Source organism: Chiloscyllium punctatum, chromosome 26 (genome assembly GCF_047496795.1).
Source record: "Chiloscyllium punctatum isolate Juve2018m chromosome 26, sChiPun1.3, whole genome shotgun sequence".
In the NCBI taxonomy this organism is placed as follows: Eukaryota; Metazoa; Chordata; class Chondrichthyes; order Orectolobiformes; family Hemiscylliidae; genus Chiloscyllium; species Chiloscyllium punctatum.
The window spans coordinates 30,304,980-30,317,798 of record NC_092764.1 but is presented as its reverse complement, the minus strand read 5'-3'; the positions used below and the strand labels follow the sequence as shown (position 1 = coordinate 30,317,798).

The 12,819-nt window shown below is 40.0% G+C and overlaps 1 protein-coding gene across 1 annotated transcript in view; it reads right to left on the bottom strand.

Moving 5' to 3' along the window:
• Positions 1 to 604: 604 nt before the first annotated feature.
• The window catches only part of tmem231 (transmembrane protein 231), a 53,087-nt gene continuing 40,872 nt past the window's right edge, over positions 605 to 12,819 (bottom strand). The window contains exons 4-7 of the mRNA XM_072596015.1: positions 7,170 to 7,313; positions 5,194 to 5,275; positions 4,986 to 5,089; positions 605 to 3,901 (exon numbers count right to left, since the gene is read on the bottom strand). Coding sequence (XP_072452116.1) covers positions 3,737 to 3,901; positions 4,986 to 5,089; positions 5,194 to 5,275; positions 7,170 to 7,313 — 495 coding nt within the window. The 3' untranslated portion in view covers positions 605 to 3,736. The remainder of the gene's footprint in view (positions 3,902 to 4,985; positions 5,090 to 5,193; positions 5,276 to 7,169; positions 7,314 to 12,819) is intronic.

Sequence of the window (12,819 nt, the reverse complement as noted above, 5' to 3'; positions counted from 1 at the left end):
TAGCAAATTACTTCATAAAAGGGATAGTTAGCATGGTAGGTGTATAAAGAGACTGTAAAACATAGCGCGACTTCAAAAGTAACAAACAGCTTTACAGCTTAGCAAACAGCCTAGTAGAGCTGTAGATAATCTCAGCAGATCTTTGCATCCAAACATCAAGGGAAAAGAATGACAGAGACAAATTATATGACAAGGGTGAGAGGGAGGTTATGTCCTATTGTACCTTGAGAATCTAAATAAGTTTCTTTTTATGATTTAATAAAGCTGTGCATTTGTTGAATTTCACAGTAATCAATGGAATTTGAATAGATGCTATCTTATTAAGTAAAGAAAATTAGTATGGAAAGTATTCAGAACAGAGGTAGGTAGTAAAGGTCATCCAAAAATCAAATTTCTGTTTGATCTCCCATGCTTGAGTGAAAGAGAAGCTGCTCCCCACTTTCTCAGCTTTGTTAAAGGATTATAACATTAGATGTGACTACATAACTTTATATTGTAATTAAAATTTCAAATTTTTATCAATTTGTATAAATTAGCATTCTTTTGTATCTCTTCTAAGAAGGAATACTGAATATAAACTGTAACACAGAATTAGAAAACATCGTTAGATAAGAAAATGTCCAGTTTATTGGCAATTAATATGACACAACTGGCAAATATCTAGGAAGAAGTATAACTATCAATATTGCAATATGATTGAATAAAATACATTGTAACATCCAAACATATGTGATAGACGTATCTGGTAAACATCATGAGATCATGCATGGTTCTGGATTAGTGGTGCTGGAAGAACACAGCAGTTCAGGCAGCATCCGAGGAGCAGTAAAATCGACGTTTCTGGCAAAAGCCCTTCATCAGGAATATAGGCAGAGAGCCTGAAAGGTGGAGAGATAAGTGAGAGGAGGGTGAGGGTGGGGAGAAAGTAGCATAGAGTACAATAGGTGAGTGGGGGAGGGGATGAAGGTGATAGGTCGGCGGGGGGGGGGGGGGGGGGGGTGGAGTGGATAGGTGGAAAAGAAGATAGGCAGGTAGGACAATTCATGGGGACAGTGCTGAGCTGGAAGTTTGGAACTAGGGTGAGGTGGGGGAAGGGGAAATGAGGAAACTGTTGAAGTCCACATTGATTCCCTGGGGTTGAAGTGTTCTGAGGTGGAAGATAAGGCGTTCTTCCTCCAGGTGTCTGGTGGTGAGGGAACGGTGGTGAAGGAGGCCCAAGACCTCCATGTCCTCAGCACAGTAGGAGGGGGAGTTGAAATGTTGGGCCATACGGCGGTGTGGTTGATTGGTGCGGTTGTCCCAGAGATGTTCCCTAAAGCACTCTGCTAGGAGGCGCCCAGTCTCCCCAATGTAGAGGAGACCGCATCGGGAGCAACGGTTACAATAAATGATTAGATTAGATTAGATTAGATTACTTACAGTGTGGAAACAGGCCCTTCGGCCCAACAAGTCCACACTGACCCGCCGAAGCATAACCCACCCATTCCCCTACATTTACCCCTTTACCTAACACTACAGGCAATTTAGCATGGCCGATTCACCTGACGTGCACATCTTTGGACTGTGGGAGGAAACCGGAGCACCCGGAGAAAACGCACGCAGACACGGGGAGAATGTGCAAACTCCACACCGTCAGTCGCCTGAGTCGGGAATTGAACCCTGGTCTCTGGCACTGTGAGGCAGCAGTGCTAACCACTGTGCCACCTGTGCAGGTAAAACTTTGATGGATGTGGAAGGCTCCTTTAGGGCCTTGGATGGAGGTGAAGGAGGAGGTGTGGGTGCAGGTTTTCCAATTCCTGCGGTGGCAGGGGAAGGTGCCAGGATGGGAGGGTGGGTTGTAGGGGCGCGTGGACCTGACCAGATAGTCACGGAAGGAACGGTCTTTGCGGAAGGTGGAAAGGGGTGGGGAGGAAAATATATCCCTGGTGGCGGGGTCTGTTTGGAGATGGCGGAAATGTCGGTGGATGATTTGGTTTATGGAAAGGTTGGTAGGGTGGAAGGTGAGCACCAGGGGCGTTCTTGTTACGGTTCGAGGGGTGGGGTCTGAGGGCGGAGGTGCAGGATGTGGACAAGATGCGTTGGAGGGCATCTTTAACCACGTGGGAAGGGAAATTGCGGTCTCTAAAGAAGGAGGCCACCTGGTGTGTTCTGTGGTGGAATTGGTCCTCCTGGGAGCAGATATGGCGGAGGCGGAGGAATTGGGAATACGGGATGGCATTTTTGCAGGAGGTAGGGTGGGAAGACGTGTAATCCAGGTAGCTGTGGGAGTCGGTGGGTTTGTAAAAAATGTCGGTGTCAGAGATGGTCCAGGTAAATTTAAGGTCAGGGTGGAATGTGTTGGTGAAGTTGATGAATTGTTCAACCTCCTCGCGGGAGCACGAGGCGGTGCCAATGCAGTCATCAATGTAGCGGAGGAAGTGGTGGGGAGTGGTGCCGGTGTAATTGCAGAAGATCGAAATGCGAAGTGCTGAAATTGGCTGAGAAAGGCATACTGTTCAGTGAAATCTGTTTCTAAGAACCTCTCCCATACTGCAATGGTAAAGAGCTCTGAATAAAGACTGACTTGTGCTGCTAGACACAAGACTCAAGACGTATCTTGATATTTCTCCCTCCAACAACATTCAAATGCTACTGAAAAAAAAAAGAATTATTTTATGTAAATTTCGCTGCTCGGTGATTTATTGTAGTAGGGTTAGGGTTGCTTCCAATAACTGATCATGGGACCAAACTGCCTGTGAGATAAACAGCAAGGAAACAAAAAAAGTCAACCACGAGTTAACTATAGGGGCAAGTAGATTCCATTTCCAGCAGGTTTTTGAATTAAATATAAGGTTGGCTACAGAGTAGGGAACATCTCTTTCCAGCAGAATTGAATTAAATTCTGTGTTCTGACTATGAGAGTTTAAAACTCTTGTTCATTGAATGACTTAACTAACAGAGAGAAAATGAGATAGACAAAAATTGTTCTGGATGCAAATTTCAAGAAGTAAAGAGCATTAAAACCAGAAGAGTGCTGAACAAAGGTGGTTGTGCTCAGGATGCTGGAGATTACTGTGTCGAATCAGGTCCAGAATCATGGAATGGTTGAAGGATTTTTAAAGGGACGATCTTGCTGAAATTTAAGCAGAAAAACAGAAATGTTGGGCCCTTCTGAATCTTACAAAGTATACTTATACCGAGTCGTTAATCTTTTAATTTCTGAGAAGTCTCCGACTTGAATTTTTAGCTGTGTAAATCAAATGGATGGAGAAGGAAATTAATAAGCTTGCTTTAGGTAACTATGTTAATTGTATGCTTTAACATTGTTAACACAATTGATTACCTAAGGTAGACTGTAGCTATTAGTAGTCATGCTCTTTGAATTTTACACAGTAATTTTTGCTTTAAATTATGAACCTTGTGGTTTTATTGTTTTAGTAAATACCTGAGTTTTTTGGATTAAAAATTCATATTAACAATTCATTGGTCTCTACCAAGATCACAACAATTGAATGATTGATAAAAATGAATACATTGCCATAATATTTATTGCAGTTAATATTTTATAATCATAATTAAGGCCAATTATGTATAACTCTGTTCAAAGTATGGATCCAATCATATATTTCAAGCCCTTAAATACTACAAACACTGAGCTTATCATGTATAGTACTGACAAACCTTATGTTGTTGCATATTAATTGCTGCTGTAATTTTAAATTCAATAATGTTTTATAAACAGTCCTTTAGTAGTTGGCTACGATTGATGCTGTTTATATGGTGGCACCATTACAGCAGTTAACACATGATTTTGGAAAACAAAAAGCTTGATTTTCTTGAAAACCCAGAGAAAAATAAAGAGAATGCTGACATATTGAATCCAAGCAATCTTAATCATTTCCCAGAAACCAGGTCGATAAGTAATTATCACATAATTAAGGAAAAGATAAAAGGAAGTTAATCCCCAACAAGAAATATTTTTACGTAAATTGACTTTATCAAATGCACTTATCATTTCAAATCACTTAAACATATCAGTACTAAATCTTGCCTGCAGAAGTGAACATGCACTAACTTCATGCAAACCCATTCTCATAATTTAATTCTTGAATCCAGGATTTGTTTTGCTGAGAGCATTTACAGAATAGTAAAGATTATCTGGCTAGGTCAATGGACTATTATCATTAAAATATCTGCACAGCTAACCAACAAGGAAGCAAAACAATAAAATAAAATAACTTTGAAAAATCTTTCTAACATAATTAATTGAAGGTTGGGATATACAAATGGGGTGAAGATAGAAGGTAGAATTAAATTTTTAATAAAGAATCATTGAAAATTAAAATTAAACTAATCATTTTACCACCCTCCAAAAATATTAGATTATCTCTTCCAGGTCAAATTCAATTGTTCATCAAATTTGATCATTACATTGCTGTTGAAAATCAAATCACAACTTACTAAATATAATTTAATTCTCGAATCCAGGATTTGTTTTGCTGAGAGCATTTACAGAATAGTAAAGATTATCTGGCTAGGTCAATGGACTATTATCATTAAAATATCTGCACAGCTAACCAACAAGGAAGCAAAACAATAAAATAAAATAACTTTGAAAAATCTTTCTAACATAATTAATTGAAGGTTGGGATATACAAATGGGGTGAAGATAGAAGGTAGAATTAAATTTTTAATAAAGAATCATTGAAAATTAAAATTAAACTAATCATTTTACCACCCTCCAAAAATATTAGATTATCTCTTCCAGGTCAAATTCAATTGTTCATCAAATTTGATCATTACATTGCTGTTGAAAATCAAATCACAACTTACTAAACAAGACAAAACTTCATTTTAAAAAAAAATGGGATTTCAAATGGTGAGCCAAGGAATGATAGTTAAAATGCTCACTGTTTTCATGATTGCACCCTATCCCCAAAAGGTACAGCACAGTCTGTGACAGAATCCTAGTTTACTCATTATTTTGAATTTTAAAAAGGATATGTGATTACTTCCACGGGATATCTGATGACAGCATTAAAGACAAATGGGGCATCAGCAGCTCTCCCTACTGTCCACACAGGATACTGATTGGTGAATATCGTTGTTACTAAAACAAGACAGTTAGTGACCAAATTAGGTTTAGAGAAAAAAATATTGTTCCATGAGAAATATTTTATATTGATATAAATGACATAGTAATGAAAATCTCACCATTTCTATCTTGATATGATGAAATGATTTGTGCCAGGTCAAAGGCACTAGCAAATGGACTGTTATCATTAAATATTGAAACCTGTGGAATGAAAACGATATCTATAAATGTCTTTGAGTTATTTGTCTACCTAGTAAAAGGTAAAATCACCGTAGTCCCCGAGGATCATTGTGCTGCTTTGTTCATCTATCTGACTGATATCTCATTGATCAATCATCAGGCACATGGCAGTAATCGACAGTACCCAGTACACTGCAGTAATACCCAATTAATAATTAGCATACTTCAGAATATGACAGGCCTTAGAGTTGACATTTATTTATCCAGTTCCTCTGATTGATTTTAAGGTTGAGCTATTAAACAATCCACTATTGATACATCTATCTAACATGTATTTACACTTTGAGATTCTGGCATTTAGTGTATTTAATTATTCCAACTTCTGTTTTGCACATGCTCTATTAATGCTCTCCACTTTTTCAGCCTGTGTACACATCTATAAATCTCTTTCAGTCAATGGACTGTAGCTCATCAACATGCCCCTAAATCCATGCCCCCACCATAACTCCACAGTGAAATGTCTACATGCAAACAAGATCACAAGGCTAATATTGTGATCCATCAAACAACAAAGAACATACAATATACCAACTTGCTTTTTCTTCAAAGATTCTAAGGAATTTTAACTCCATGATCCACAAGGAAGTATTCTAAAATATTAACTTTCTTTTAGTAAAGAAGAACTTCCTTATAGTGGTCTATACTAATTTGATCTTCTTTTCACCTGATATTCTCATTTTGTTGAAATAACATTCCAAATTTTTTTGTAATTATTTACTATCTAAAATGTGCCTCTCAGTAACTCTTCACAAAGTATAAAATTCTTGTTTCTCACATTTATCTTCATAAAGGAATCCTTGGAGATTGGGTTAAGAATTATGTAGTTACTTTGTGTCGCACCATATGACTAAGTCCAGAAAAGGAAGTTGTTTGGTCCATCTGAATTCACCCTGCCAAAGAATTCCGACAATTCTCTCCAATCACATTTAACTGTCTACAGAATTTTTTTTTCCCTCAGATTACTATTAAAGCAGAATGTAAGCACCTGTGCCTGGTATACAAAGGACATTTGCAACACAAAAACTTTGGTTAAATCATGCACCATTTCATTTTAGAATGCTTCTACCCAGCATCAACCTAAGTAAAATCCTGAGATAAGCACCTAACTGGTGGTGGAAGGTTACTTGAAGTATACAAATTTGGATGCTACAAGAGATACAAGAATCCAAAGTGTAATTCTGACATATATCAGGTTTAGTGTATGCCATGCAATCTTTGCCTGCTTTTGCAGCATTACATGGCTTGACCAGCAATCTAGGCAAGACTATTTGGACCACTGTGCTCAAATTTCTATTCATAGTCCAGTCCTTTGAAGATCAATATTCTCCTTTTCAGCATATAGGAATGCCACTCTAATCCTCAGTTCTAACAGTTAGCCAGTTCTGCATTGAACTGTGTCAATTTTCAGCACTCCCCAAATAGAAAGCTACCTCAACATTTGGTACCTGCAGTTTTGTGATGACAAGGTTAAAGTCAGAACGTTACTGTTGTAAGTTTGAACCATTGTCTAACAAACTTCACCCACTGACATCCGGTTGTGTACCTCAAATTAAAATCATCAACTGCTACATGTTCAACATATCTTATGTACAGATCATAATATGACCTTCTTCATTGGGAATTTCACAATGAATTAAATACAACTTAGTAAAATATTATTTTTAAGCTGTTGATTTTCCACACTCTTTAGGAAGACATGAAACTGCAACAAGTGAACATTTTCAGATGTTGCGACTTACAATTGGGACAATTTTGAAATTTAGTTGTAATTATCATAGCAACAATTAGTGTTCATAACCAGCTTCAAAGCAGGAACCCCATGTTCCTCCTCTTAAAAAAAAAGAGATATACTTACATTATAACGTGTGTCAAGACCTTTGTGTCGAAGTGGCTCTCGTTGATGTAGCTTTAAGTCACCATTCACACTAAGCTGAGACCCAGCTATGGAGGATGAGAAGTAGGTATATGCCATACACTGCATTATAAATGTCGACATTCTCTGCAAACAACATCATGAAATACTTAAGCAAATAGCATCATCACTGTGCATTTCATGGAGTTGGAAGTAATACTGTTTTGAGAGGATTGTCAAATGCAAGGAAAATGCAGCACATTTCCAATGTAAGATTTTAATTATGACTCATTTGTTGGCAACAGCACTTCTTGTTGACACAATGGCTGCATAGATTTGCAGTGCCAAGTGACAACAAAATGACAGAACGGCAGAATGGTGAACGACATTAGATTAGACTAGATTACTTACAGTGTGGAAACAGGCCCTTCGGCCCAACAAGTCCACACCGACCCACCGAAGCGCAACCCACCCATACCCCTACATCTACCCCTTACCTAACACTACGGGCAATTTAGCATGGCCAATTCACCTGACCTGCACATCTTTGGACATTGAAACACTACTTCCCAACTTTCACGGGTCTGATCAGCCCTTCTTTACATCCTGCGAAGGATGGGATGGGAGTTGAAATCTGATCTTCTGTTTTGTCACCAGTCTAACATCTATTCCAGGTCAGATCAGAGTGATGCTGGAAAAGCATAGCAGGTCAGGTAGCATCTGAGGAGCAGAAAAATCGATATTTCGGGCAAAAGCCCTTCATCTAGTCCAGTCTATCTGATGTACAAGATAAGACACACCGGGCTGTGTGCAAATGGAGGAGTTGGTCCATTGCTTTCCAGGATTTGCTACCAACACATTTCCAAAGCAGCCCCATTCAGCTGCTGCCTTGGCCCAGCCAAAATAACAATTGGCAATCCCCAGAACTCACATGGCATGGTCTGATCATTGTTATGCACTGCACCTATGCACAGCTTTCCAAAAGGCAAATGGCAGGTCATCTGCAAATGCACCTTGTTATGGACCTGGCCAGACACCCTCAAAACATTTCAAGAAAGTAGCCTAGATCCTAACTTTGCTAGTTGCTTTAAGCAGGTGTAATGTGGATATTCCAGGAGGGATGTAGCTGGCCCAACCACTTACTTTTAAACAAAACAGAATTTATTTGTAAGAGTGTCGAAGGCTGACCTTACAGAGGTTTATAAGATTATGAAGGACATGGATAGGGTAAATAGAGAAGGTCTTTTCCCTGGGATGGGGGAGTCCAGAACTAGTGGGGGCATAGGTTTAGGGTGAGAGGGGAAAGGTATAAAAGAGATCTAAGGGGCAACCTTTTCACACAAATGGTGGTACACGCATGAAATGAGCTGCCAGAGGAAGTGGTGGAGGCTGGTACAATTGCAACATGTAAAAGGCATCTGGATGGATATATGAATAGAAAGGGTTTGGAGGATATGGGACGGGTACTGGCAAGTGGGACTAGATTAGGTTGGGGTATCTGGTCGGCATGGACGGATTGGACCGAAGGGTCTGTTTCTGGGCTGTACATCTCTATGACTCTATTACCGAATGAAAGACAAACAAAAAACAGAATACAGAATAACTTAACCTATCCGAACACCCAACAGATTATCCTAACTTAATGATACTATTCCAAATACTTGCAACAATCACCATAAACACACTCCTTGGAATAAAATGTAAAATGAAACACAGGGTCTTACAGGAGAGATGTCAGAGACATTCAGCATGGAACACCTTCTTCCATGTAGCGGTGTATTGGACCAGCAGCCTCAAAACTGACCGATTGCTTGCTCTGGCAGCCAGACTGCTAAAATCCCAAACCAAACCAGGTCAGAGAAAAGCTGAACTGGGAGAACTGGCCACTCCCCTTCCATTGAAAAAGTTTTTTTAAAACTTAAAAGCTTCTACAAGTTGATCAACCCTAGACATTTCGGAGCCTGTGTCTTTATGACCTCCTGAAAAAAAAAACAAACCAAGGACACCTAACCTTGGTAGGAGCAGCATCATCACAGCGTAGTGAAAAGGGCTATGTCATGGAGACGAGCATCACCTATGACATGTGCACACTGCCATCTTTGCCACCAAAATAGTCATATGGAAAATGATAGAGAATTTCAAGAAGCAGCAGACAGTAAACAGAATCTCAGCTATGCATCAATAAAAAAGATTAGACATTAGAGATAACAAAATGCTAAACTAATGGGGCGGCATGGTGGCACAGTGGTCAGTATTGCTGCCTCACAGCGCCAGAGACCCGGGTTCAATTCCCACCTCGGGCAACTGTCTGTGTGGAGTTTGCACATTCTCCCCGTGTCTGCTTGGATTTCCTCCAGGTGCTCCGGTTTCCTCCCACAGTCCAAAGATGTGCAGGTCAGGTGAACTGACCATGCTAAATTGCCCATAGTGTTAGGTGAAGGGGTAAATGTAGTGGAATGGGTCTGGGTGGGTTGCTCTTCGGAAGGTTGGTGTGGACTTGTTGGGCCGAAGGGCCTGTTTCCACACTGTAAGTAACCTAATGTAAGTAATCTAATCTAATGGCTCTGTGTATAACATGTATAACAAAGTAAACAAATTGATGGTGCATGTTGAAATAAATAAGTATAATGTTATAGCCATTGCAGAAATCTGGTTTCAGGATTGGGTCCTAAATACTGAGGGACATAAAACATTGAAGTAAAATAGTAAGTTAGATAAATGTGGAGGGTTAGCACTTAATTCAGGATGGTATTTATGCAATAGAGATGATCCTGGCTCAGGCGATCAGGATATGCAATCGGTTTGAATAGAAATTAAGAATAGCAGGGAAAATAAGTCACTCAGGGACTGCTACTACAAAGTGGGACAAAGTTTACAAGAAGGAAACATTAGGTGCTTGTGACAAAGGGCTGGCAATAATCATGGATGACTTTAATCTCAATGTAAACTAGAAAAATCAGTTTGGCAGTTTGGCCTGGATGAGTTCATAGAATACTTGAGGTAGTTTCTTAAAGAGGCTATTTTGGCCTCAACTTATATTAGACAAGTTCATACAACCATAGAGTTTTACAGTACAGAAAGAGGCCTTTGGTACATCATGTCCAGGCCAGCCATCAGCACCTATCTACTCTAGCCCCATTTTCCAGCACCTTTGCCCATAGCCTTGAATGCTATCGTCCTTCAAGTGATCAAGTGCTTGCCAGCATAAATATTCTGAAGCCCCTTTCATATTGATGGGAAGACAGGGTTGCACTGGAGAACTAACATGCCGTTCAAGGACCTGCATTTGTACCTCACTTTTGTCTGGTTCCACCTTCTCCAGCACTAAAAATCCTGCCAATGGTTTGTTATTTTACTCATGGTGGATAAGCATTTAAACATGTATAATCGGCTTGATATATCTCTTCTTCTACAGATAATAAAATAACGTATAATTTTAAGCCTCACTGCTTGACAGAGCAGTTTACCAGCTATTGTTAAACACTTCTAACATTATACTCAACAGAATATTGATTAACTGAAAATTAGGCAGGTCCTTCAAAAGGCAGGCAATGCATAACAACTGTCCACCACCCAAATAATAGAGCAACTTTAGCACTTTCATATCCCATTAAGTAAACACATTTCTGATTGTGATGTGGACCAGTTGTGCTTTGCATCTGTTAAGGGTGTGCCTTTTTTTAAGTTAAGGTAATTTCACCAGTGTTAGACCTTCTTTACCAACATCTTGTGTTGAGCAGAATTTCTACCTGAAAAATGTTTAGCTTTACAATTACTTGGTTGGTAGAAATGGAGACAGTTGTTAAAACTGATACATTTTGTGTCCATGTATTCCTTAAATCCCATGGAGGAGAAAGTGAGGACTGCAGATGCTGGAGATCAGAGCTGAAAATGTGTTGCTGGAAAAGCGCAGCAGGTCAGGCAGCATCCAAGGAGCAGGAGAATCGATGTTTCAGGCATGAGCCCTTCTTCAGGAATGAGGGAAGTGTGCTCAGCAGGCTAAGATAAAAGAAAGGGAGGAGGGACTTGGGGGAGGGGCGTTGGAAATGCGATAGGTGGAAGGAGGTTAAGGTGAGGGTGATAGGCCGGAGTAGGGGTGGGGGCGGAGAGGTCAGGAAGAAGATTGCAGGTTAGGAAGGTGGTGCTGAGTTCGAGGGTTGGGACATACCATGGTCATCAATCTTGCTAACAAGTATGGACGGCACGGTGGCACAGTGGTTAGCACTGCTGCCTCACAGCGCCAGAGACCTGGGTTCAATTCCCGACTCAGGCGACTGACTGTGTGGAGTTTGCACGTTCTCCCCGTGTCTGCGTGGGTTTCCTCCGGGTGCTCCGGTTTCCTCCCACAGTCCAAAGATGTGCAGGTCAGGTGAATTGGCCTTGCTAAATTGCCCGTAGTGTTAGGTATGGGGTAAATGTAGGGGTATGGGTGGGTTGCGCTTCGGCGGGGCGGTATGGACTTGTTGGGTCGAAGGGCCTGTTTCCACACTGTAAGTAATCTAATCTAATCTAATCTAATATGGTACTTCTTCAACACATGTTCCAAATCTACTTTTTATAAAACAACCACACTACACTTAGGCACTCTCGCCAATATTCAGAGAACCCAACCTAGGTAATCAAATAAAATTCAGTGAGAACAAATTTACTGTCTGTCATTTATTAACCCATATTTTCTCCAAGTGTCATGGATTTGGTTCTGGATTAATGCCTCTACATCTCTGCATGTCAACAATCTTGTCAGTATTTGTCAGCAGTCCATCTTGCCTTTTCTGAACAGGGCTGAAATATTTACAAGCCTCAAATTATGTGGCAACATTACTAAATACAAAGACGAGGTAGAATTGTAACCAGAGCCTTTGCAATTTCCATCCTTTTCTCTGAAGCCATGGATGCATCCCGTTGACACTTTTAAAAAAAAACACCTCCTTTACTGTGAGAGTACAGTGATGACAGATGCAATACTTTTATTTAAGTACCTCAGCAATGCACTTAGCCTTCAAAACAAAATCCTTTTAAATTTTAGTTAGCCTATCTTTGAGTAATTTTTCACTTTTTCAAAAATAAACAGGTTTACTTTTACTTTCCCATTCATATTTACATCACCCCACATACTCCCATTACAGTTCCCTTTTTGTTTATATTTAGCTTATTTCTCTACCAGACATTAATCATAAGCCTTCTTTTTCTGCTTCAGGTTAACCTTTACACCCGTGGTCATCCAAGATTGGACTATTTAAGGACTACATATAGTTCATTTGGAAATATAAACCAGGAAGTGGAAGTCTGGAGTATTAGGCTTTGTTTTTACTACATGGTGAAATTTGGGTGCACAGTGGCTTAGTGGTTAGGACTACTGCCTCGCAACACCAGGAATCTGGGTTCAATTCCACCCTCAGGCAACTGTCTGTGTAGAATTTGCACATTCTCCTCATGTCCATGTGAGGTTCTGCTGGTTGCTCTATTTTTACTCCCACATTCCAGACTAGATGAATTAGCCAATGGAAATACAGGGTTACAGGGATAAAAGTGTGTGTGTGTGTGTGTGTGTGTGTGTGTGTGTGTGTGTGTGTGTGTGTGTATGTATGTATGTCTGCTGGAAGCAAGATTTTGATATTTTTATGCAATATGCTAGCACCAGGTATCATTTAAA